Source organism: Sturnus vulgaris, chromosome 6 (assembly GCF_052056855.1).
Source record: "Sturnus vulgaris isolate bStuVul1 chromosome 6, bStuVul1.hap1, whole genome shotgun sequence".
Lineage (NCBI taxonomy): Eukaryota > Metazoa > Chordata > Aves > Passeriformes > Sturnidae > Sturnus > Sturnus vulgaris.
In genome coordinates this window covers 46,569,311-46,591,604 of record NC_142248.1, presented here as the reverse complement: position 1 = coordinate 46,591,604, position 22,294 = coordinate 46,569,311, and the positions used below count along the sequence as shown (strand labels likewise).

Sequence of the window (22,294 nt, the reverse complement as noted above, 5' to 3'; positions counted from 1 at the left end):
ATTTGTTTGCGGGTGTGAGTTGAGTGTTAAGCGTTGGTGCGGGGTGCGGTGCGGTGTTTGTGCAGTAGGAGGCGGTGTTGTCGTGCGTGTTTTGGGGAGCCAAGGGGAGTTTTTTGGGGGCGCAAAGGGGAGTTTTGTGGCGTGTCGGGGCAAAAGGGGAGCCCGCGTGTCTCTGTGTTGCCCAGGCTACGCTGGCGTGGCTATTCACAGGCGCGATCCCGCTACTGACCGCCACGGGAGCTTTGACCTGCTCCGTCTCCGACCTGGGCCGGTTCACCCCTCCTTAGTCAACCTGGTGTCCCGCAGCTCCCCGCGGGTCACCATATTGATGGCGGCCTTAGCTTGGACGCCCGCTCGGCACAGCGCACGGCAGCCCAGAACTCCTGGGCTCAAGCGATCCGTCGGGCTCAGCCTCCCCGGCAGCTGGGACTACAGGCGCGCGCCACCGCGCCCGGCGCTGCCTGCCCGCTCCGCCGCCGACTCGGTTTGTGTGGAGCCGCCCCGAGCCCGCCTCCTGCCGCTCCTGCTCCGCCTCCCCACCCTCCTCCTGCTGCCCCTGCTCCTCCCCCTTCTTCTCGTACTCGGCTTTCTCCTTTTTGCTCTCCTTCTCCATTTCCTTCTCCTCATCTTCTTCTCCTCCACTTTCCCCTTCTTGTTCTCCTTCTCCATTTCCTTCTCCTCCTCCTCGTCCTCCTCGTCTTCTTCCTCCTTCTCGTCTCCATTTTCTCCTTTTTGTTCTCCTCCTCTTCTTCCTCCTCCTTCTTCTTCCTTCCCTTTATCCTTTTCCTCCTTCTCCTCCCTTCCCGTTTCCCCTTTCTGATTCCTCCTTCCCCTCCCTCTCCCCCTTTCTCCTTTCCCCTTTCTCTTCCTCCTTTTCTTTCCTCATTTCCCTTCTTCCCCCTTCTTTTCCTTATCCCTTTTATTCTCGTTCGTCTCCTTCCACTTTCTCCTTTCCCTTTCCCCTTTGCCTCCTTCACGTTCTTCCCCATTTTCCCTTCCCCTCTTCCTCTTCTTTTCCCCATCCTTACCCCTTCTCCTTCCCCGTTCTCTTTCCTTTTTCCCTTACCCCTTCTCCATTCTCTTTCCCCTTTCCCCTCTCCTTTCCCTCCATCCCCGTTTCACCCCCAGCACACACAAACTCTGCCCTGCTGAGGAAGCAGCCAGGCCAAGGAAAGAGTTCCCTCTCCCCATCCTTAGCACAAACCCAAATTCTTCACTTCTTACACAATTCGGGCATTTTTACCAGAGACTCACTGTGGGATTTATGATCAGGGCATTACATCCATACTGAACTTCCACCAGCACAACAATTGCAGCCCAAAATCCCAACCTCAGCCTTCCCAGCGCTCAGATCCCATCCACAAACCACCAGACCCAGCTCTCCTGCACATTCCCTGCCATCCATCCTGTGTGAGCTCTGCCTGGCCACACAGTGGCAGTGGGGAACTGAGGGAATGTCCTTGAGCTCCCTCTGATTTGTTTCAAAACGCTGGGACAGGCAGGAATGGTTTTTGAGGAGGTTTAAGCTGCTGGGGAAGCCCGAACCCCTCATTTGGAGCCGAAGGAGGCACCCCCTGATGCTGTTTCCATTTCCAGCCCAGTGAGGCACAGCCTGGAGCTCTGTCTCGGGGACAGCTCCGGACAGAGCAGATCAGAAATGTCCTGCCTTGAAAAACTCCTCCTAGGGCAAAGCTTCCCGGTTTGGCAGCGTTTTCCAGAGAGTGTAAAGCTCAGAGCCGAGGACACCGATGAGCTGTGACAGTAAAGATCGGCCGGAACAGAATAATGAGAAATTCCTGGGAGCTGGAACGCCTCGGTCTGGAGCGGCAGAGCTTGAGGGAGGGGGGCGGCACTGACTGGCAGGGAAATCCTGCTGCCCAGAACACGAACCCGGCATTTCCCAGTTTAATAATCACGTCTGCTGGGGGATCCCAATGCCAACACATCCCACCAAAACCTCAGCACTCGCCTGAGCGGGCGAGGCTGGCGCGGCATCTTCGGGAGGAGCATCCCTGGGAGTGCTTTTGCCTTTCCCTGCTGCTGTGACTGCTCCGTGGCACAGAGAGCTCACAAAAGAGGCTGAGACCGAGGGGAAAAGATGCCAAAAGAGGCTGGGGCCAGGGGGACGAAGGTGCCAAAAGAGGCTGGGTCCCGTCCTGTCACCCGGGCTGCGCTGCAGGGTCTGCTCGCAGGCGCGGTCCCGCTACCGAGCGGCACGGGAGCTTTGACCTGCTCCGTCTCCGACCTGGGCCGGTTCACCCCTCCTTAGGCGACCTGGTGACCCCCGGGCTCCCCCAGGGTCACCATATCGATGCCGACCTTAGCTTGGACGCCCGCTCGGCACAGCCCTGCAGCCCAGAACCCCCGGGCTCAGCGATCCGCCAGCCTCAGCCTCCCCGGAGCTTGGATTACAGGCACAAGCCACCGTGCCCGGCTGCTGTGTGCGCTGCCTCCGCTCCCCATCACTCCGGGACCGGCTGGATCCAGCACGGTGGGAGGAGCAGCAGGCACAGGAAGTAAAATTTAGCTTTTCAAGCGACTTTCCAACACATTATTTTGGTTTTAAACAGGGCAAGGTTGTGCTGTTGTAGGTTGAAAATTGAAGATCGTGTTCCTGCTCTGGGATGTGCCCGGAGAGAGCTCAGAAGGATTTGCAGAATATCAGAGAGGCAGTCTGCTCCCTGCAGGTGTAATGAGCTGAATGGTTCTCAGCAAAAGATAGAAAAATAACAAAAACCTGAGGCAAGGAGCAAAAATCAGGAGCTTCCTGCTTTTATCCATTCCCTGCCATAACAGGCAGCTGCCTAGGAACAATTTCACTGAGGACTTTTCATCTTAACTCTGTGTTCTGCCTCTGCCAAAGAGACCTGCCCCAGGTATCCCATGGGAAGAAGTGGCTGCTCTGTCTCCCCCATGGATCGCTCATGGAATTGTTTCTCCAGTGCAGAGGTCAAGGCAAGGGTGTCCTGCCCAGGCAGGGCCACATCTCCTGCCCTGCACTCAGGAGCTGTCTGAGCAATTCTTCCAGCCCGCCCCGAGCTGCTGGGGCAAAGTCCAGGGCTAAAGTCCACAGGGCAATCCCATCTCAGGGAAGGAAAATAAGATTTTCCTCAGTGCTGCACGAGCCTGAAGGGTGTCAGGGCTGCATGGGAGAGATCCCAGATTTTGTTCTGGGCTCTTTTTATCTCCTTAAGGAAGAGCTGTTGGTGACAGCTGGAGTTTTGGCTAAAGGCATTAGGATAATGATTTAGCCAAATGATTTAGGGGTCAAGGCATGAGGAGGGGGAGGCCTGGCATCCACAAACAGGGGAGAAAGGCAAACCATCCCCACAGAAATAACACTGAGCACATCCCTCCCACCCCTCCTGCCACTGACACGAGGATTCCTCATCCTTCCACAAACACACATTTCTCCTCACGTGAAAAAAAAAACCATAGCAGGAGGGATTTGAGAGAGCAGGGGCACGAAACTCGGTGATTTCCCAGAGGAAATCTGATGGGAATGGGCTTGGCAGGCTGAGGAGGGGCCAGGCACAGCGAGGGTCTGACAGAGCTGGGGCAGAGCTGAGATGGAAAATGAGCTGGGGACAGCTCATCCCTGAGCCCAGGGGGACCCTGCCCTCTGGAGCTCATCCCACAGGCAATGGATGTTACACATAAAAACTTAAAATAAAAAAGTCCTTATAAAAACATAGTTCAGACCTTACTATTCGAACTAAGCTAACCTATTAAATTCCTGTGAGAAAAACAAATTATAATAATAAAAAATCAATTTATATAACAATCTATTCTTGTGAAAAAACAACTCACACCTGCAAAAAAGAAAATTCTACCCGTATAAAACATTCATTTCCCAAAAAGCAAAGAATATAAACTATCGAGAAAAATAAAAGTTTAATAAACATATACACTAACAATTACCAAGCCATAAACTAAGATTCAATAAATTAATAACCAATTAAATTTAACACAGCACCCTCTAATATTCCTATAAATATAAACTATACAAATAAAAATTCAACTACTCTACATTATAAAACAAATATCCTGCCCATCTCTATAACAACAGACAGGATCCCACCCAGCAGGAGCAGCTGCTCCAGGATCCTGCTGAGCTCCCCACGGGAGCTGTGGCTTTGTGCACAGAGCTCTGGCTAAGCCAGGCTCCAGCCCCACAAAGAACCAGCCTGGGGATCCCACTGAGCTCCAAAACTCCTCCTTCCAAGGGCCAGGCCACAGCAGAGTCACAGAAAAGCACAGAATACCCCGAGCTGAAGGATGCAGAAGGATCATCGAGTCCAGCTCCTGGTCCTGCACAGGACGCCCCAAAATCCCACCATGGGTCTCAAATTATTCTTATTCTTGTTAAGGTTTCAGGATTTTTCAGGCTGCTGTTGCCATGGTGGTGATCCAGGATTTTGGAATATGGAGATTTGGTCAGGAGCATCCATCCCCCTCTTCATTTCCTCTCTCTGCTCCTGAGAACACCCTGGGAAAGGAGGACCCAGCTCGTTTGCCAACAGGGCTATAAAGACATTTTGATGTACTTAAGGTACATTAAAAACTCTAAATATTCTGGAATTGTAGAATCCCGGTGGCTTGTGTGGGAAGGGAGCTTAAATCCCATCCCATCCCATCCCACCCCCTGCCATGGGCAGAGATACCTTCCACTGTCCCAGGCTGCTCCAAGCCTCAATGTCCAACCTGGCCTTGGACACTGCCAGGGATCCAGGGGCATCCAAAGGTATTGAAAACCTGTTCCAATACCTCACCACCCTCTGAATAAAAAATTTCTTCCCAAGATCCCGATATCCATCCCTGCCCTCTGGCACTGGGAGCCATTCCCTGTGTCCTGTCCCTCCATCCCTTGTCCCCAGTCCCTCTCCAGCTCTCCTGGAGCCCCTTTAGGCTCTGCAAGGGGCTCTGAGCTCTCCCTGGATCCTTCTCCTCTCCAGGGTGTCAGACTGGCTGTCCTGGTGAGGATTCTCTTCCTCACTTCCAAAGGGAAGGAGGAGGAATGAATACCTGGAGACCAGGACAGGGTTTTCTCCTGATGATAGCTGTGGGATTTTATTGATTCTCCAGGATCCTCAAGGCATCATTTCAGCACACTCAGGCTCACAGAGAGCTGCAGAGTCAGGATATTTTCCAGCTCCACTCCTCCATTTCATGAATGGGATGGGGAGCTCCAGGGATGTCTCTGATGCTCCTTTACCTGTAGCACACCTTGGGAGCTTTCAGCTTCAGCTTCCTGCCCATCCCAGCTGCTGCATCCAGAATCACGGGAAACAGGGCCGAGACATCCACGGGAACCATCCCCACCCCTCCCTGCCCACAGGCAGCAACGGCCAGGGCCAAGTGCTCTGGGAAAAGCCTCTCTCCCCGACTCACCCAGCACAGGACACTTGGCCCATTGTGTCACATATCTCCATGACAAATCTACCCCTGGAATGCCATTGTTGTACGGAGGATGTAATTTGTTTTCACAACAGGAGAATTTATCTAACACAGATACTAAACCCACAGCGTTATTATATTCCCTTTTCCTTCCTTGGAAAGCCACAAAGGTCTTTGAAGGATCAGTGCAACAAAGGCTTTTCCCATCTCTGTCAAGAGGGAAGCAAGGAAAGTTGGGCTGAACCACATGAAAACAGGTTTGGCCTGATGATCTAAAGTGATTGGAATTTGATTTCTATTCAAAGAGACAAAAGTTTCTCTGATTGATGAACATCACTTTCCTCGAGGTTTGGTTAATTCGGTGTTTCACATTGCTGTGACAGCACTTGGACTTCTGGTGGAGGGCAGAACATGGAAACACAGCTGTAAAATCCATGGAAAATGATAAATGCAAACCTTGGTACCTGCACTGCCCACAGGTTCCTTAGGGATAAGGAAAGATAAAGAAAGATAAAGAAAGATAAAGAGCAGCCAGGCCCAGCTGAGCCTCCACAAGGTGCCCCAGGTATTTGCTGCCCTTCTCGCCAGGCTGGAACCCCTAATCACTTTACAACCATAATTGCTTTTTACTCTCTGGGCTGTAAATCCCCAGCAGGTGCAGGGGACACCCCGTCAGCCAGCACTCGATTTTAAAACATTTACCTCACTTTTAAAATATTCAACTTGCTTTTAAAACATTCAACTTGCTTTTAAAACATTAAATTCACTTTTAAAATATTTAACTCGCTTTTAAAATATTTAACTCCTGCAGGCTACCCAGTAACCCACTGGGGGTTGCCAAGGACCTGAGAAGAGTTTTAATTCTCAAGCAGGTGTGTGAAACTGAACCTCTGCACAGAGCCCACGTTTTTCAGGAAATTTAAAACATATTTGGGTATTTTAAGTGAGTTTTTTTGGGGGGTATTTTACCTTGAAAATCAATCAGCAGTGTAAGACTGAGCTATCTGGAGTAGATAATGCCCAGAGGTGCATTTTTTCCCTGAGGGTGTTACAGGGAGTAGATTTATATCCATCCTGAGATGAAGAACCTGCTTTGCTCACACTTCATCTGGGGTGACAATTTCCACCCCACAGCAGCTTAAGTCACTCTCCTAAAAATAAGAACCTGGTTTTCCAACCAAATTCCCGTTTTAAAGGCTGTGTCATGTCCTGGCTCTCCCAGGTGAGCTGCGGGGACACAGCAGTGGGATCCCTGAGACAGCAAAGCCTTTTTTTGCTTTTTATAAAGTTCTTTCCATTTGCTTCCTGTTTACTCTCCTTCCCGAGCACTCACGGAAACCAACAGGACTCTCCACTAAAATGTTCCAAAAGTAGGTGGTGCTGTGTCTCCAGCTTCTCCCCCATTCCCTGCGGGATTGGGAAACGGGAGCTGCCAGGACTGACGTGCACAGAGTTTATTAGTGACTAATTGGAGATCTTAACTACCCAAAGTGCTGAGTGCTCAGATGTCTCCTTGCCATCTATCCTCCTAAAGAGCAGGAATCATTCCTTTAAAAGCACAGCCAGGCCATGGCAAACCTTCCCCTGTGAGGCTGGGAAGTTTTCCTGCAAGGCAGGGAGGATCCTTGGGAATAAATCCCAGCCCAGGTGGAAAAGCTGTTGCCTGAGTGAATCCCATTTCTCTTGTGAGGAAGAATTTGTTACCGTGCAGTGACCAGGCTCTGGAACAGAGAGCCCAGGGAGGAGTCTCTCCTTCCCTGGACACATTCCAGAACCAGCTGGACACAATCCTGTGCCCTGGGATGGCCCTGCTGGAGCAGGGAGGTGGCACCAGGTGACCCCACTGTGCCCCCTTCCAACCCAAACCACTCAGAACCTCACCCTCACATCAATTTGGGATTTCTGGGGGAAGATGTGCAGCTCATCCTTCCCCTCTGGCAGGTTTTGAGCTGTGGATGATCAGTCATGGGTGCTCTCAGTGGCTCCTGCAGAGGCAGAAGCTGCAACCACAGCCCAGAGCAGCTCAGCTGGGCCACAGGTCCTGCCAGGGACACTGGGAAAGGAGCAGGAGAGGGATAACAGGGAGATACACACATAAATATATGTATGTATATATGTGTGTGTATTTTACATACAAGTAAAACCTTATTTAAAAAAGGCCTTATAAAATCAAGCCTGTTTCAACTAAGCTAACAACTAACCTGTTAAGTTCCCATAAAAAAAGAATTCTAAGAAGAAAAATCAGTTTACATAACAATCTCTTCTTGTAAGAAAAACAATTACACCTACAAAAATAAGAAGTCTATCCCATAAGAATCCATAAAGAAAAAATATAAACTATCCAGGAAAAGAAAATTTAATGAACACTAACCATTTACCAACCAATAAACTAAATTTCAATAAACTATTTACCAATTAGATTTAACAGTACCTTCTAATATTCCTATAAACTATATGAATTTTAAAAATCAGCTTTCTACATGAAAAACCAAGTATCTCATCCATCTCTATGTTCCAGGAGGGAGAGGAGCAGAGCAGGAAGTGTCACTGAGTCACTGGCAGAGCCTGATCTCCACAGGCCTCCAGTGCAGGAGCAGCTCAGGGAAACTCTCAGCAGGTGTTGCACAGATCCCATCATTTTTCCAGGAAGGAAAAGTTCAGGAAATCTTTTTGCCAGGTGAAAAGGGCAAAGCCAAAGCCCTATCTGCACCTAATCCCCAAGGATGAGGGACAATGCAACAATGAAGCACAAAAAAAAATAAAAAAGTCAATATTTGAGAGACCTGAGGAAGAGCAGGTCTGGGTGTCTGGGTGGAAAATGTGGAGCAGCTGATGGGGAAGGGCCCTTCCCCACCCTGCAGTTACTCATTCCTGGGGTTTCACAGCACCCAGAGGTGACACAGCCTGGGGAGCCAAGCATCCCATGTTCCACCACCTGTGCTTTATTTCCATTTAATCCTCGAGATCCACGCTCCTCACCTGGTGGGTGCTGGGAGAAAGCCCCAAAGGAGCCTCTCAGCTTTTTAAAAGGAAAAGCAGAACAAGCTCAGCACGGTCACACCCTCTCCTCAACGCTCTGCACTGTCAGAACAAAAGCACCAAAAGTCATTTCCTGACAGCACAAAAAGCTGCTTTGATGCTGAGGGAAGAACAACTGAATCCAGCTCATGGGCAAAGGAAGGACCTTAAAGCTCCTGACATCACCTTTCTCCATTATTTGAAGCCTTGTGGTCTCGTGCTGCCTGATTTAATGAAGTCAGCAGCACGGAAATGGTCACACGGAGCAGAGCCAAGTGAGATCCCACCAATATCCACATCCTGAGGTTAATTTTAGCCCTGCAAATATTTAGCTCTGTGTTTAGATAAATATCCCACGCTAGTGAGAGAGGAGACTGAACCAGCTGCATCCAGCGGGATCAGGGCTTGCTGTAAATCCCAATCCAGTATGATAATTAGCAGCATTATCTGCTGGTTTAATCACCAGAGCGTGAACTCTGGCAGTGCCCTGGGGTCAGCAGGCCGTACCCTGGCACAGCCTCTCACCAGGAGAGGCCATGGAGGGATGTTTTCCTTGGCATCCTCCCTCCTGGCTGGCTGCAGGAGAGTAAAGCCTTCCTCAAAAACTCCTGTTGACATCACAGAATCGTGGAAAATCCTAAGCTGGAAGGAACCCTCATGGATCCAAACCCTGGGGGAAGAACCTGATCTCCAGCCTAAACCTCCCTTGCACAGGTCCAGACGTTCCTGTCCCTGCTCACCAGAGAGAACAGCTTGATCCCTTAATAATTCTGCAGTCTAGGAAAGCTCCTGTTCTCCTAAAGACTCCAAAGTGTTCCCTTCGGTAGCTCCAGGAGGGATTGCTTTCCATGGGACAGGACATCAGCCATATAAATCAACCCCAAATTTGCTATTTTTGAAGGGAATGGGAAGTCAATCCTACACAATCTCAAGGGAATGCACCTGTGCTCCAGGGGGAAACCCCAAAGTGATCCAGTACATCCCAGCGGGAGGTGTCCCTACCCACGGCAGAGGTGGAAGATGAGTTTTTTAAGATCCCTTCTGACCCGGACCGGTCTGTGAGTCCATGATTTTGCGAGATTTGTGTTCCAGGCGCCGCTTCCCTCATTCACTCACACAGGCGGGCTCTCAGCCCGAACTGGGTGGGCACCCCGTGCCCAGCAGCCCCGGCCCGGAGGAGCAGCCTGGCAGCGCTCCGGTGTTCCTGGCACCGCTCCCGTGTCCCTGGCACCGCTCCGGTGTCCCGGCCCCCGGCACAGCCCCGGGCGCGGGGTGCGGGCCCGGCCCGGCGTGTGCGTGCAGGAGCCGCGCTGGGAGTGCCGGGGCAGCGCCGCCGGGCACAGGGCAGGGACGTGCCCCGAACGCTGCGTGTCCCGAGCGCTGATCCATGAAGTTCTACCCGCGGGAATCACAGGGAGTGACCCAGGACAACGTGGAGTCATAAACCCGATGATGCATCACTGAATCACGGCACGGTTGGGGCTGGAAGGGACCTCACAGCCCAGCCCAGCCCAGCCCAGCCTGCCATGGCAGGGGCACTTCCACTGTCCCAGGCTGCTCCAGCCCCAGTGTCCAGCCTGGCCTTGGGCACTGCCAGGGATGCAAGGGCAGCCCCAGCTGCTCTGGGCACCCCGTGCCCGGGCCTGCCCACCCCACCCATCCCAAGGCAGGCTTTATCTCCCGCTCAGGGCTCACTCCCGGGGCCGCTCCCACCCCGTCCCCGCGGGTCCTGCCCCTTTAAGACGCGCCCCACGCCCGGCGCGCGCCCCGCGCTGACGCGCGATCGCGTGGCGCCTCTCCCCACCGCGGCCCCGCCCCGTCCCCGCGCCGCGCGCGCGCAGCCCCGCCCCGCCCAATCAGCGGCGAGGCCCCGCCCCCTAGCGGCTCTGCCGGGGGCGGGGCGGCGGCGTTGGCGCAGGCGCGCGGGGCGGGCGGGAAGGCGCGGGCGGAAGGAGGGCGGGGCCGCGGCGGGGTGTGGCGGGGCCGCGCGGGCGCATGCGCGGGGCGGCGGCGGGGCGGAAGCGGGCGCGGGCGCGCGCGGCCCCTTTCCGGCGGCGCGGGCGGAGGGAGCGGCGCGCGGGGCCCTCAGGTACGGCCGGGACGCTCCCGGGCCATCGCGGCCACTCCCGGCACTTCCAGGCGCTCCCCGGCCCTCGGGATCCTCCCGCCGCCACCGCGCCGGCACCCATGAGCTGAGGCGCCGCGGCGGGAGCCGAGGCAGGAGCGGGCGGAGCCGCCGCCGCGGGCCCGGCGGAGCAGCGGAGCCGCCTCCCCGCCGCCCCATGCGCGGCCCGCGCTGAGCCCCGCCCGCCCTTCCCCGCCGGGCCGGCGCTCGCCCTCTCGTCCTCCCTTGGATGCCGCCGAGATGGGCAAGGTGCTGTCCAAGATCTTCGGGAACAAGGAGATGCGGATCCTGATGCTGGGGCTGGACGCGGCCGGCAAGACCACGATCCTGTACAAGCTGAAGCTGGGCCAGTCGGTGACCACGATCCCCACCGTGGGCTTTAACGTGGAGACCGTCACCTACAAGAACGTCAAGTTCAACGTGTGGGACGTGGGCGGCCAGGACAAGATCCGGCCCCTGTGGCGGCACTACTACACGGGCACGCAGGGGCTCATCTTCGTGGTGGACTGCGCCGACCGCGACCGCATCGACGAGGCGCGGCAGGAGCTGCACCGCATCATCAACGACCGGGAGATGCGGGACGCCATCATCCTCATCTTCGCCAACAAGCAGGACCTGCCCGACGCCATGAAACCCCACGAGATCCAGGAGAAACTGGGCCTGACCCGGATCAGGGATAGGAATTGGTATGTGCAGCCCTCCTGTGCCACGACGGGGGATGGACTCTACGAAGGGCTGACGTGGTTAACGTCCAATTATAAATCCTAATGGGAGAGGAACTATTTAGTCTACAAAGAATTAAAGAAACAAAACAAAACAAAAAAATTAAACAAAAAAAAGTTTAAAAAAGAAAGAAACAAAAAAAAAATAAATAACCCACGTGGCTTTCCAGAAGAATGATTCTCTACTGAAAAGTGAAAACAAAACCGCATCCATAGGATTATGATCACCTTTCTCCAGTTGCCACCCTTTCCTCCTGCACCCTTGGCTGGATTCCTGTTCTAACTCCTCCTGCTTGGCGTTAGGATGCTCTAACCTCCGAATGTGACACGAACACAGGCACTAGATGCTATGGCAGACTTCCAGCAAACAGGGGAAGGACACATTATAGACTTGCTAAGTAACTTTTTTTTTTTTGTTTTTTTTTGGTTTTTTTCCTTTTTCCTCTCGATAGCCCTTTGCTGGTTTGATTATTTTGGGGGATGTTGGGGGAGGGGGTCCATTTTCAGTGTATGCTTTCTGGGTCTACTTTTTTGATTATATATATTTTTTTTTTCTCTCTCTTCTCTCACTTTGCTGTAGATTGCTACTTTTTTGCATTCCTGCAGGATATGTTGCTAGGTCGACTTCATCTAGTAAACTGAAAATTGTTGCTTAAAATCAAACCGCAGTCTGTCTTTTTATATTAAGGACTTTTTTTTTTTTAAAGTTCTGTTAATCTGTAACTAAACAGTGACTCAGTCTGGCTCCACGGCTCAGGCTAATGAGGGGAATTCTTGCCTGCAGTGGCAGAGAGTGGGAATTCCACTGTAACGTGTTCAAAGTGCGTGTCGGGCGCCGGGAAATGTAAGAACTGCTTTGGAATGTCAGCTGGGAAGTTCTGACCCATACATCATGCATGAGGAGGGATGCAAAACCAGCTCCCCACACCACATAGCAAACAAGGCATGAACGATGCTGTAGTTCCAGGGTAGGCACTGGGCAGTTTTTTTTGTCTTAAATGAGGTTTAGTTGCAGTTTTTTACAACTTGGTGTCGGTCCCCGGGCCGAGGCTCTTTCCAGCAGATGCAGCAATAAAATGTTGCAACGAGTTTGACTTTAAATCAGATGTTATGGCAAAAGTCCAGCTCTGACTTGCCTCTCGCTTCCATCTCAAGGCAGCTGGAGACACCCAAACCTTGAAAGGATTCCTGATTCTTTCCAACAGAAAGAAGGAAATTGTTGTTATTATTATTATTATTGTTCTTTTTCCATGCTGGAGCCTGGCGAAGGGGCGAGTTCTGTGCCGAGCTCTGCTCAAGCCCGGGGATTCTGACATCAGGAATGGCCATTTTGAGGAAATCACTTCTTGCTTTAATTTTCCAAGCCTGGACTGAGCTCCTGCGAGCAGCTGGAGCCTCCCCGTGTCCCGGTTGTTGCTGTAGTCCTGTAGGAAAGGGAACTATGTTGGATGTCTGAGGCCCATTGAGTAACTACTAATGAGAGCAGGGAGGGGAGAGAGAGAGAGAGAATCGACGCTGAATGTAAACTTCCATAATTAGTTCTTAAAGGGCAAAGCAGCTCGTTAGCCATGTCACAGCCTGTAGCTGGGACTGGCCAATCAAAAACCCCACCCAGAGCGAGTATTTGCATAAAAACTCAATCAAGTATTAATTAACACTGGGTGCACAAACTGTTAAAGCAGCTGGTTCTTATTCAGCCTTAAGGATTAACTTCAGATTTCCTCAAGGAGTTAAAACTCCATTGGGGAATTCTAGGAATGTATGCTACAAAACCAGAAGAAAATGGCTTTTACTTTCCTTTTTTTTTTTTTTTTTCCTTAATTGTTTTCTCTTTTCAAGAATATAAGTTTTACATGGAATTGGGGGCATTACACTACATTGCTGCAGTGGTGACTCTGCATGCTGAGTACTTGTACATGGAGCTCTTACCAAAGATGTATGGGAAGACAAAAATCCTGAATTCACTTCTGAAATCCAATGCTTTGGAGCACTTCAAAGTCCTTTTAGAGTGTGGTTCCAAAAAAAGACTTTTCTGGATGTGGGTTGTAAATGGGACTGGATGGGTCCTTGGTGCTAGAAGATAGAGCATTGATGGACTTTGTGAATTAGAGAGAGTCTGCAGAAGCTTAATGTAGAAATAACTTCCATCTCAGCCCTAAAGAAGAGGAAGTGAGATTAGTTTATTTTAATCCAAGGCTTTTTGCCATTGGAATATCATTGCTCTATTTTCTAGCTTTTATTTTTCTTTTCCTGTTGCTGTAACTTAATGAACAGTGTGGTGGTATAAAAACTTAAAATTACAACAATATGGTTACTGTTTTCTTCTGGAGCATCAATAAAATAGCCAAGCACAAAGTAAATGCCTAAACTGGAAAACTTGAAGCTCTATTAATGGTTCTTGAACTTTCTTAAGCGTATTCTCAGTCAACATGAAAACTTCAATACCTTCTTTTTTTGTCTGAATTGGTTTCCTGTGTTTCCAAGCGCTGGGGCAGCCTTTGCATTAAGTTGACTTTGCAATTTTGTATCCCCTTAGAAGTAACTTTGTAATTCTGTTTTGTAGGTGAAAGGAAATTGCTTTTGCTTCTGGATTTTTTTGATTTTTTTTTTTTTTGGTGGGTGGGGGGAGTGGGGAGGAAGAGAGGGGGGAGAAAAAGTTACTGGAACGTGTGGCAGAGCTGTCAGAAATAAACTGGCTGTGGCCACCGAACAAAAACCCACAGGTTTCACATCCAACACGTCCTTTCTAGGCTGTAGCTGGACCTCGGCACGAGGTAGTGGCTGTCAGTAGGATAAAGTGGGAATTCTGTACGAAACAAACCAGTCTGGAGTTGCAAGTGCATCGATTTGTGTTCGTGTGAATTTATGGAGTAAGTTTTGAATGGCGTTCAATCGTGTCCGACCAAGTGACTGAGTTTGTGGCCTGTGATCTCCCTGACTGAAGTACCCAGGAATTTTGTGTTCTCAATATGGCTGTAGTGTTGGTAAAGAACTAATAAGCAGAAAATAAAGCAATTATACAGCGGAGCTCTCCTGGTATGTTACTTATATTGAATTATGAGAGAAGCAGAAAGGAGCAATGTGGTGCTGGAGTTGGGCGTTGTGCTGCCATAAAGAGGGCTCTGTTCTGGATCTCCCAGATTGGAAGCCTGGCTGTAATTCCTTGGAGAATTAGATGAGAGACTGTAAGTGGAAAAGGATGATGATGCTGCTTTAATATTCCCACTTGAGCAAGCTTTACTGTCAGGGTTCTCCAGCCTCGGTGCCAGCCCCGTGTAACCTGGGAAGGTGAGGGCAGGGAGGGATTGTCACCGCCGTGTTCCAGGGAGGAAATTCCCTGGAAAGGGCAGCCACGAGGCCAGTGTGGAACATGCAGGGATGGACAAAGGGGCTGATGAGTGACTAGGGGTGCTTGTGGAGTGACAGATGTGACGTTGGGACTCTGCGGTGCCTGAGCAGGACACGAGTGAGCCGATAAAAGGACTTGGGCAGGTGCTGGGGCTGCGGGGGGGGCTGGGGAGCAGCGGGATACGGATCCTGTGACAGCTGCCATCCCCTGGGACAGGCAGCAGGGTCACAGCCCGAGCTCTGCTGGCACAGGGCACGGCCGGGGCTCCGAGGCTGCTCCCACAGCTGCAGGTGCCAGGCCAGGCACAGCCCTGGAACTGTCTCCTTGCTGCGAAACTTTGGGAATGCTCAGGAGCATCATTATCTGGTCTAGTGAGCAGAATCCCTGCCCATGGAACGAGCTGAGCTTTGAGGTCCCTTCCTACCCAAACCATTCCATGATTATGGGGCCGTGGGGCCACCACAGCCACGATTCCCTGCAGAGCCTTCCCCTTCCAGGGTGTTCAGGCTCTGCCTGGCTGTCAGTCCAGGGTGTGGCTGTGTAAATGAACTTACTCTGACTTAATTAAACTCCTCGGAGCTGGGAGACAAGCAGGGGGAACCGGTGTCTCTCTGGTTGGAGCAGTGAGTCACATTTCAAAATGCCGGCGCTTATCGCGTCCCATCGGAGCGCCCTGAGCCTGAGCTGGGACCACGCCGTGACTCAGCCCTCAGCAGGGCCCTGTCCCCATGGACAGGCCTTGGCAAAACTGTGCCCACCATTCCTAATTGGAAATTATCCCTGCTAATGCAAATCCCTTCAAAGGAATGTGTCTCGCTTTAAAACTCTTGTCACAACAGCTGGGCACAAGAGCTGTGAGAGCTGAGGTGATTTCCCTTCTCACTGGCATTTGGGAATGGGGAAAAAAAGGGACTGTCAGGAGCAGAGAATTTGCTGTGGATGTGGAAGCAGCCTCAGTGTGAGCACCGTGACTCAGACTTCCCTCTAACACACGGCTGTGCTTTTTATCTTGGATTTGCTTCTAATATCTGTCCAACCTGACGGCCTCAGTGTGGGAGAATCTGAAATCCCCTCAGCTTTGGTGCTTTCTGGAAGTTAAAAAAAAAAAAACTTTCCCCTCGTCTCGTGGGGAAGCATCAGCTCCCAGGGGCTGTTGGTGACTGAGTGTCACCTCTGCTGAGTGACTCAGTTCCTCTTCTGAGGTCCTGCGCTCTGGCACCGCTCGTGTTTCAGAATTATGTCTGAGCAAAGGCTCTCAGGGCTTCAGGCCGAGGTGGAGCTCCACAATCCGTCTCCCTTTCAAAAATGGGAGCACCCCAAGAGCAGAATGGTGTAATTTTTCACCCTGTGTCAGCTCTGGAAGGTGCAGGGTGAGTCAGAGCCCAGCAGCTCTGTGGAAGGTGGTTTTTACAGGCGGGAAATGGGGTGTGCAGGGGGTTGTCCAGGAAGTGGCTCAGCTCTTGCTTAAGAACAGGTATCTCTGGCCTCCTTAAGAAAGGAGGGGAAAAAAAGTCAAGATGTGAGTCACTGCTGAGTCTCACAGTGGTTTAACAGGCTCTGGTCCCTGCTTTGCCTCAAGTTTTCCCTTCCAGAAGCTGCACTTCACTCCTCTGTTCCTGTTTTTTTTAGTTGCATCTTCCAAGGCGGCTTTAGTTAGGAAAAATGCTTCAGCAGGGTTTAATGGGTGTCCTGTGAGATGGAAATTGGTGATGCTTGGAAATTGGTAACACTTAAAACACTTCACTTTTGTTAGAGGTTTTCAGGTGAGAGCAACCCCCAGGGGTGCCACCAACAACTCCTGGATCCGTACAGGATCCCTGAGCTCCAGCTGCCTTTCAGTGAGTGAAAAGTCCCTTGTGGATAAACAGAGAAGAGGAGGGAGCCAAGGTGTAGAAAAGAGCCTGAATTCCTGGCTGTGAGGGTGGGAAGGTCTTGGTATAGGGTGCCCAGAGAAGCTGTGGCTGTCCCTGGATCCCTGGGAGTGCCCAAGGCCAGGCTGGACAGGGCTTGGAGCAGCCTGGGACAATGGAAGGTGTCCCTGCACATGGCAGGGGTGACACTGGATGAGCTTTAAGGTCCCTGCTCGAACCATTCTGGGATTTTATGATTCTGTGAACTCCTAAAATTATCCCCACGCTTGCCTAGAGTGGATTTCTTGTTTGATTTTCCACTGCCTGGACCAGGCACTGGCTTCATCCTGAAGTTTCTGATGGAGCAGGAGGGGAGGTTTTCTCTCTCATCATTGCATGAAAACCTGTGGAAAGCTGCAGCAAACGCTGCATTGCATCCAATGATTGTTGAGCTGTTTTATGAGAATGTACTTTTTCACATTTTGGGGGGAAAAGGGGAAAACCTCAAGTAGCCTCTGTAGTTACAGGAGAGTAGGACACAGGGTGGGCTGGCTGGGAGACCTCAGAAACAAGGGAAGCAATTTCCCAGGATTATCCTGGATTTTTGAGAAGACCACGTTGCTTCTTTTTGTGGCTGAGCTCCAGCAATTCTTATCCCATGAGAGTCCATCAGAGGAAGGCACCTGCCTGGATCATCACTGCAGGGGACAGAGAGGAGCAGAGGGAAGCATCCAGTGCCAATCCAGCCCCAAAATACCTCTGCCATTCCTGCAAAGCTGCTACTGGGGAAGGAACTCATTCCACGAAGTCTGGGAGTTCCAGGCTCTGCCATGCCTGGTGCTGACAGCTCCTAACTGGAACAAGCAGCACTGCTGCCTCGATGTGCTTGCTCCAAGGGAGACTTTGCACTTTGTGAGTGGAAGGTGGGACTGCAAAGTCCCTGTGCTGTTGATATTTGTTATTTTTGCCCTGAGGAGCTTTGTACATTTTCCCCTAGGAAGCAGGGGGCTCCTGTGGAGCAGCACGACCCTGTGGCTGGGGGCTTCCCACCACCATGCACCACTGGAGCGGGATGCATTATCCCATTAGCTCAGCATCTGCCAGGATGCCTTTCCCCACAGGGGCTGGATTAGGCTGGAACTGACCCAGCTCTCCAGGAAGCTTTTCCTATCACGTACTTGTGGCTTTCAGGCTGCTGCCCTGGCTGTAACCAACCCCAGCACCCGCCTTGAACCGCCGAGAGGGAGCTCTGGCAGGCCAGCAGGGAGTTGGCTTTACCTTTGCCTCCAAAGAATGTCTGTTAAGTGTTCAAATTCCATCCTGTATATTCTGGAGCTACTCGTCTTTTCAATATAATGAGTTTTTTGGGCTGTGATGACTCAGAATGGACAGGGTTTCACATCAGCATTGAAAATAGAAGCATTTGGGTAGGGAGATGAGGGGCAGCAGCAGGACAGACACTGCTGGGGTGCTCGGTGGCTCCTTTCTGCCTGACACAAAGATTTGGGATGAGCTTCCCTGGCATCTGCTCGCTGCAAGAAGAGCCAAGCCCGGCAAGGGCCGGTGTGGAAGGCGCTGGCCTCCGGCGCTGCCTTGTGGAAGGAGTTGAATCGCTGCCAACGAGCTGTCCCTGGATCTCTGGCTCATCTTACAACCTTGGACTCGTTAATGAATCCGAAGTCCTCCAGCCCTTGTCTCCAAACATTTTGAGTATGTGGCATTTGAGAGCCAGGGTCACCATCCAGGCTGGGCTCGGGGTGCTGGCCATGCTCCTGGGCTGCTCCCGCTGCTCTCCTGCAGCTCTGCCTTGGATCTGCTCCTGGCCACGTTGGCTGCAGCGTTCCAGCCTCTTTAGGGAGGGCTGGGAATACTGCAGGGAGTAGGACAGAGGTGTGTTCTCCTTTAAGGATTGCCTGCAATCTCAGGATCCCAGCTCCTGCTGTACCTGTTCCGCTGATGCCTCACAGACAAATCCTGCTCTGCATTTTCCCCTGAATGTGAGGTTACACTTTAAACACAGCACCAAAACTTCCCAGCTTTTCATCTCATCGTGGCCATTATTATGATTTTTGGAGGGGGATCTCCCCACCAGGATGAGCTGCAGCTTTTGCACCTTGCTTGAAATTACCTGTGGGTTTCCCTGACCCAAGGCCTCCAGGCCAAAGCCCGGAACCTCCTGCTCTAATGCCACACTCGCTTTTTCCCTCCTCACCATTCCAGTGTCCCCCCAGTCCTGCTCTGCCATGGGGGACAAGGGGCTCCACAGCTCCTCCTTCCCCTCTCCAGGTTCTCCAGCTCCCGGAAACTCTCCCGGTAGTGAAACTGGTTAATCACGTTGACACTGGAGGAGTGCTGGCATCCGAGAGGGATCTGTGGATTAACTGGTTCCGGTGTTTGCCAATTCTCGGCAGCCTGATGCATTATTCAGCACCGGGCTCCTTTCGGGCCTTCGGAAAATCTGGAGCTTCCCAACACTTGAGGGTTTATGAATTGACGTTTCTCCTTGCAGCTTCTTCCTCCCTTGGATTGCCAATTAACCGCGGGCAATTAAACATCAGACCCGGAGTGTTTTGCCGCCGGTTCCGCAGTCTGCAGAGGAGGCTCGGGGCACCCGCAGCTTCCTCCTGGGCTCTATCCCCGCTCCCAGCATCCGCCCCTGGGAATCCAGGTGCTATTTAAGGCATGGGATCTGTGGATTTGTTTAACATCTGCCAACTCGCCGGCATTCCCAGGTTGCCAAAAATGTGCGCGGTGGTAGCGGGGAAGGCTCCGGGACAGCCGCAGCTGCGTGGCTCCGGAGCAGCCCGTTCCCAAACCTGCAGGTCAGGCCGGAGCACTCGCAGATGGCAGAAAGGGAGGGAGAGGTGACTCACGGAGATTAAATATCCTGCTGAGCTCGCCTCGTGGGCAGCCATGGCTCAACACACCGATGGCACTCACAGCCGGCTACGGCATTCCTGCTTTTCTTTTGCCTCCAGCTAGAGAGGAAAACTGGGAAAGGCAGAAGCTGTGGTAGCTGGGATGGCCCTGGGGGAGGCAGAGGGTGGAGGATGAAGGGACAAGAGGACAGAGAGGCAGTGCTTGGGAAAGGCTCGTTCTTCCTCAAACACATTTATATCCATTGGTTTCGATGGCAAAACGCGGATTGCCGCATTCTTTCCCACGCCGCAATCCCGCCGCTGCCTCGGTGCCAGCGCAAGGCGATTGCGGGGCCATCGGGTCCGAGACAACGATTTTCCATCTTCTCTGATTGTTCGAGACACTGCAGAGTTGTTGTCAGAGCCTGTTCCCCGTTTTGGAAACATAATTGGAATTATGCAAATTCCGGTGCGGCACCGGTGAGTGAGTGACGCGCTCCCGGCCCGGAGTTGGGGCTGCTGGAGAGTGGAAGGTTCCCTGTTCCATCCCGGGGGAACCGGGGGCTCAGCCCCGCTCCTCCCGAGCATCCCAGCCCGCTCCGGGGCTGCTCGGCAAAGCGCAGAGCTCGGTACATTCCTGCCCCAACACTCCGTGCCTGGAGCCGCGACACCATCGCTGGTGTTGCCAAAATTCCTGCAGGCTGGGGGCTGGAGGTGATTTGGGGATGCTGAGCTTCCCAGTGGGAGCTCGGGGGGCTGCTTGACAGGAGCAGAGTGGGATGTGGAATACAAGGCTTGAGGGACTCTCTGTGAGGGTTGGGACTCTGCTGCCCTCCAGACACGTGGTAGGAGCGTGGGGATGGAGCCTGGATCGGGCTGCGGTTCCCACCTGGAATGTGCTTTGGGCATTTTCTGGCCTGGGAGCGAGCTCGGCGGGGGGAGGATCAGTGATCTCGGGCACTCTGTGACTGGGCCGTGCCCGTGGGAGAGGTCCCTGACACGGTCCGGGCTCCTTGGAGTGGGATCCTGGGAGGGGCTCAGACGCACGGCCAGGCACTCGTGCTGCACAAAGTCCTCCCGCAGGGAGATTTTGCGAGAGGAAAGAGGGATTTTGCCAAAATAACAGCACTTCCCCCTCCACACACACCCATCTCAGCCTTTCCATCCGCGCATCCCGCAGAGGTTCCTCTTTTAGCACCACGTCTCCTAAAAAAAAAAAGTGTTGACTGCAGCTTTTCTGGAGGCTGCAGCGCTCCCGCCCCGGTGACTGCACAGCTCTTCCCAGCCTCCTTCCCGCTGCGGTTCCTGGGCTGAAGGCAATCTTTTCCGGTCTGATCGCATGGCCAAGGAATGTACGTGCACATACAGCGTGTCTGGAGTCTGTTAATGCCAGCAGCGAGGTTTTTGGGAGCAGCAAGGAGGAAAAAACGATGCCCAAGTCGCTGCTTCCCCGGATCCCTTTGGATTTGGGATGTTGGTCCGGCTGCCCCGTGCCCGACCTCGGCGTGGGTGTGTGGCAGCGATTTCTGCCTCTCCACGGTCAATAAGGTCTTGGCCAAGTGGAACAAAAATAATCAATCCTGTTAGTTTGGAAGGTAATTCCAGCTAATAAATAAAAAAAAGCCCCGTGATCCAGCGTGGCCAACGAGCGCATCATCGGCACTCCCCCAGAGACACTGTGGAGGGGGATGAGGGTAATTAACAAAGCAATTAATGCAAGATACGAAGCTGCTTCCCAAATACACAAGGAAATCCAGACTCCAGCTGTGCTGGCATTGCTTGTGCTGGCAAAGGCCTCGTCTGTGCTGGATGGGGGATGCACGTGGCCTGTTTGTTTGCAGGATGATGCAGGAGAAGCAGCAGGTTGGGGATTCGGAATCCTCCAGCAGGTCCCAAAACTCTCCAAGAGCTTTGGTGGGATCTGTGCTGGCCCCTCAAAATAAAGCTGGAAAAGGCCAACTGGAGCAGGAGGACCAACAGCTCTTCCCAGCTGCCAGGGCTGGGTGATCCAGGGCTGGAGCTCCCTGAGCATCTTTCCAGGCCAGCTGCTTTGTCAGCTTGGAGCTCTTGGAAAGAAGAATGGGATGATGTTTCTGCAGCACAGCCAACATCCAACACGCTCAGCTTGGCTGCAGTCCGTGCGTGGGGCCGTGCTCAGGCCTGGAGCTGGATGGAAATGCCTTTAAATGTGGATCTGAATCTATTTCTGTGCTGGGGGTGAGCTCAGGGAAAGGGGGAAAAAACCCCAAAGGCTGCTACTGGATCCAATTGCAAAGATTCATCTATATTTATATATATATATAAATGGAAAGTTTTATCTCTATTTGTGTTGGATGAATCCCAGATTTCACGGATCAGATAAACTTGATGACACCACACGTTATAGAATCCCAGAATGGTTTGGTTTTGAAGGGACTTTAAAACTCATCAGTTCCAACTCCCTGCCATGGGCAGGGACACCTCCCACTGTCCCAGGCTGCTCCAAGCCCTGTCCAACCTGGCCTTGGACATTTCCAGGGATGCAGGGGCAGCAACGGCTTCTCTGGGCTGCTGGGGGCTCATGGCAAGAAAAAAAAAAAGCTCTGATGTGGCTCTGAGTGCTGCCATGTGATTTTTTTGGGCAGACACACCATCCTCTCTTGGTTTGTGGGAGACTCAGGAAGTGGATCTGGGCATTTCTGCTCTTTCTTTACACGAGCGTGGAGCCTTGGGAGCACCTCCCCATCTCCCAGCCGTGTCTTCCTGGCACCAACTCCCCTCTTCCCAAAATATCCCTTCCACAAAGCTCTCCCAGCTCAGGCTGCCCCAACAGCATTCTCAGGGCGTTGCCTGCGGGCCTTCCCACTGAATTATATATAACACTTGGGTTTGGGGTGGGATTTTTGGGAAGGAAATCTGTTGCCAAGCAATGGAGCTGTGGCCCGGCTCTCTCCTCCCCAACTGAGACTTAGAAGTGTGTGTAAAATATCTGAGAC

The 22,294-nt window shown here is 52.4% G+C and overlaps 1 protein-coding gene and 2 non-coding genes across 3 annotated transcripts; 1 reads left to right on the top strand and 2 right to left on the bottom strand.

The window, feature by feature from the left end:
* Positions 1-156: 156 nt before the first annotated feature.
* Positions 157-456, bottom strand: LOC148223475 (signal recognition particle RNA). Its single transcript, XR_015804685.1, has one exon.
* A 1,682-nt stretch (positions 457-2,138) lies between these two features.
* LOC148223474 (signal recognition particle RNA) lies at positions 2,139-2,435 on the bottom strand. The gene has a single exon (XR_015804687.1).
* Positions 2,436-10,434: 7,999 nt separating this feature from the next.
* Positions 10,435-14,289, top strand: ARF6 (ARF GTPase 6). Its single transcript, XM_014885887.2, has one exon. The coding sequence runs from the start codon at positions 10,781-10,783 to the stop codon at positions 11,306-11,308; it is 528 nt and encodes a 175-aa protein (XP_014741373.1). The 5' UTR covers positions 10,435-10,780; the 3' UTR covers positions 11,309-14,289.
* The last annotated feature ends 8,005 nt before the right edge of the window (positions 14,290-22,294 follow it).

Excerpts from the sequence above, each read along its gene's own strand:
- ARF6 (XM_014885887.2), top strand. The coding sequence starts at position 10,781 with ATGGGCAAGGTGCTGTCCAAGATCTTCGGGAACAAGGAGATGCGGATC.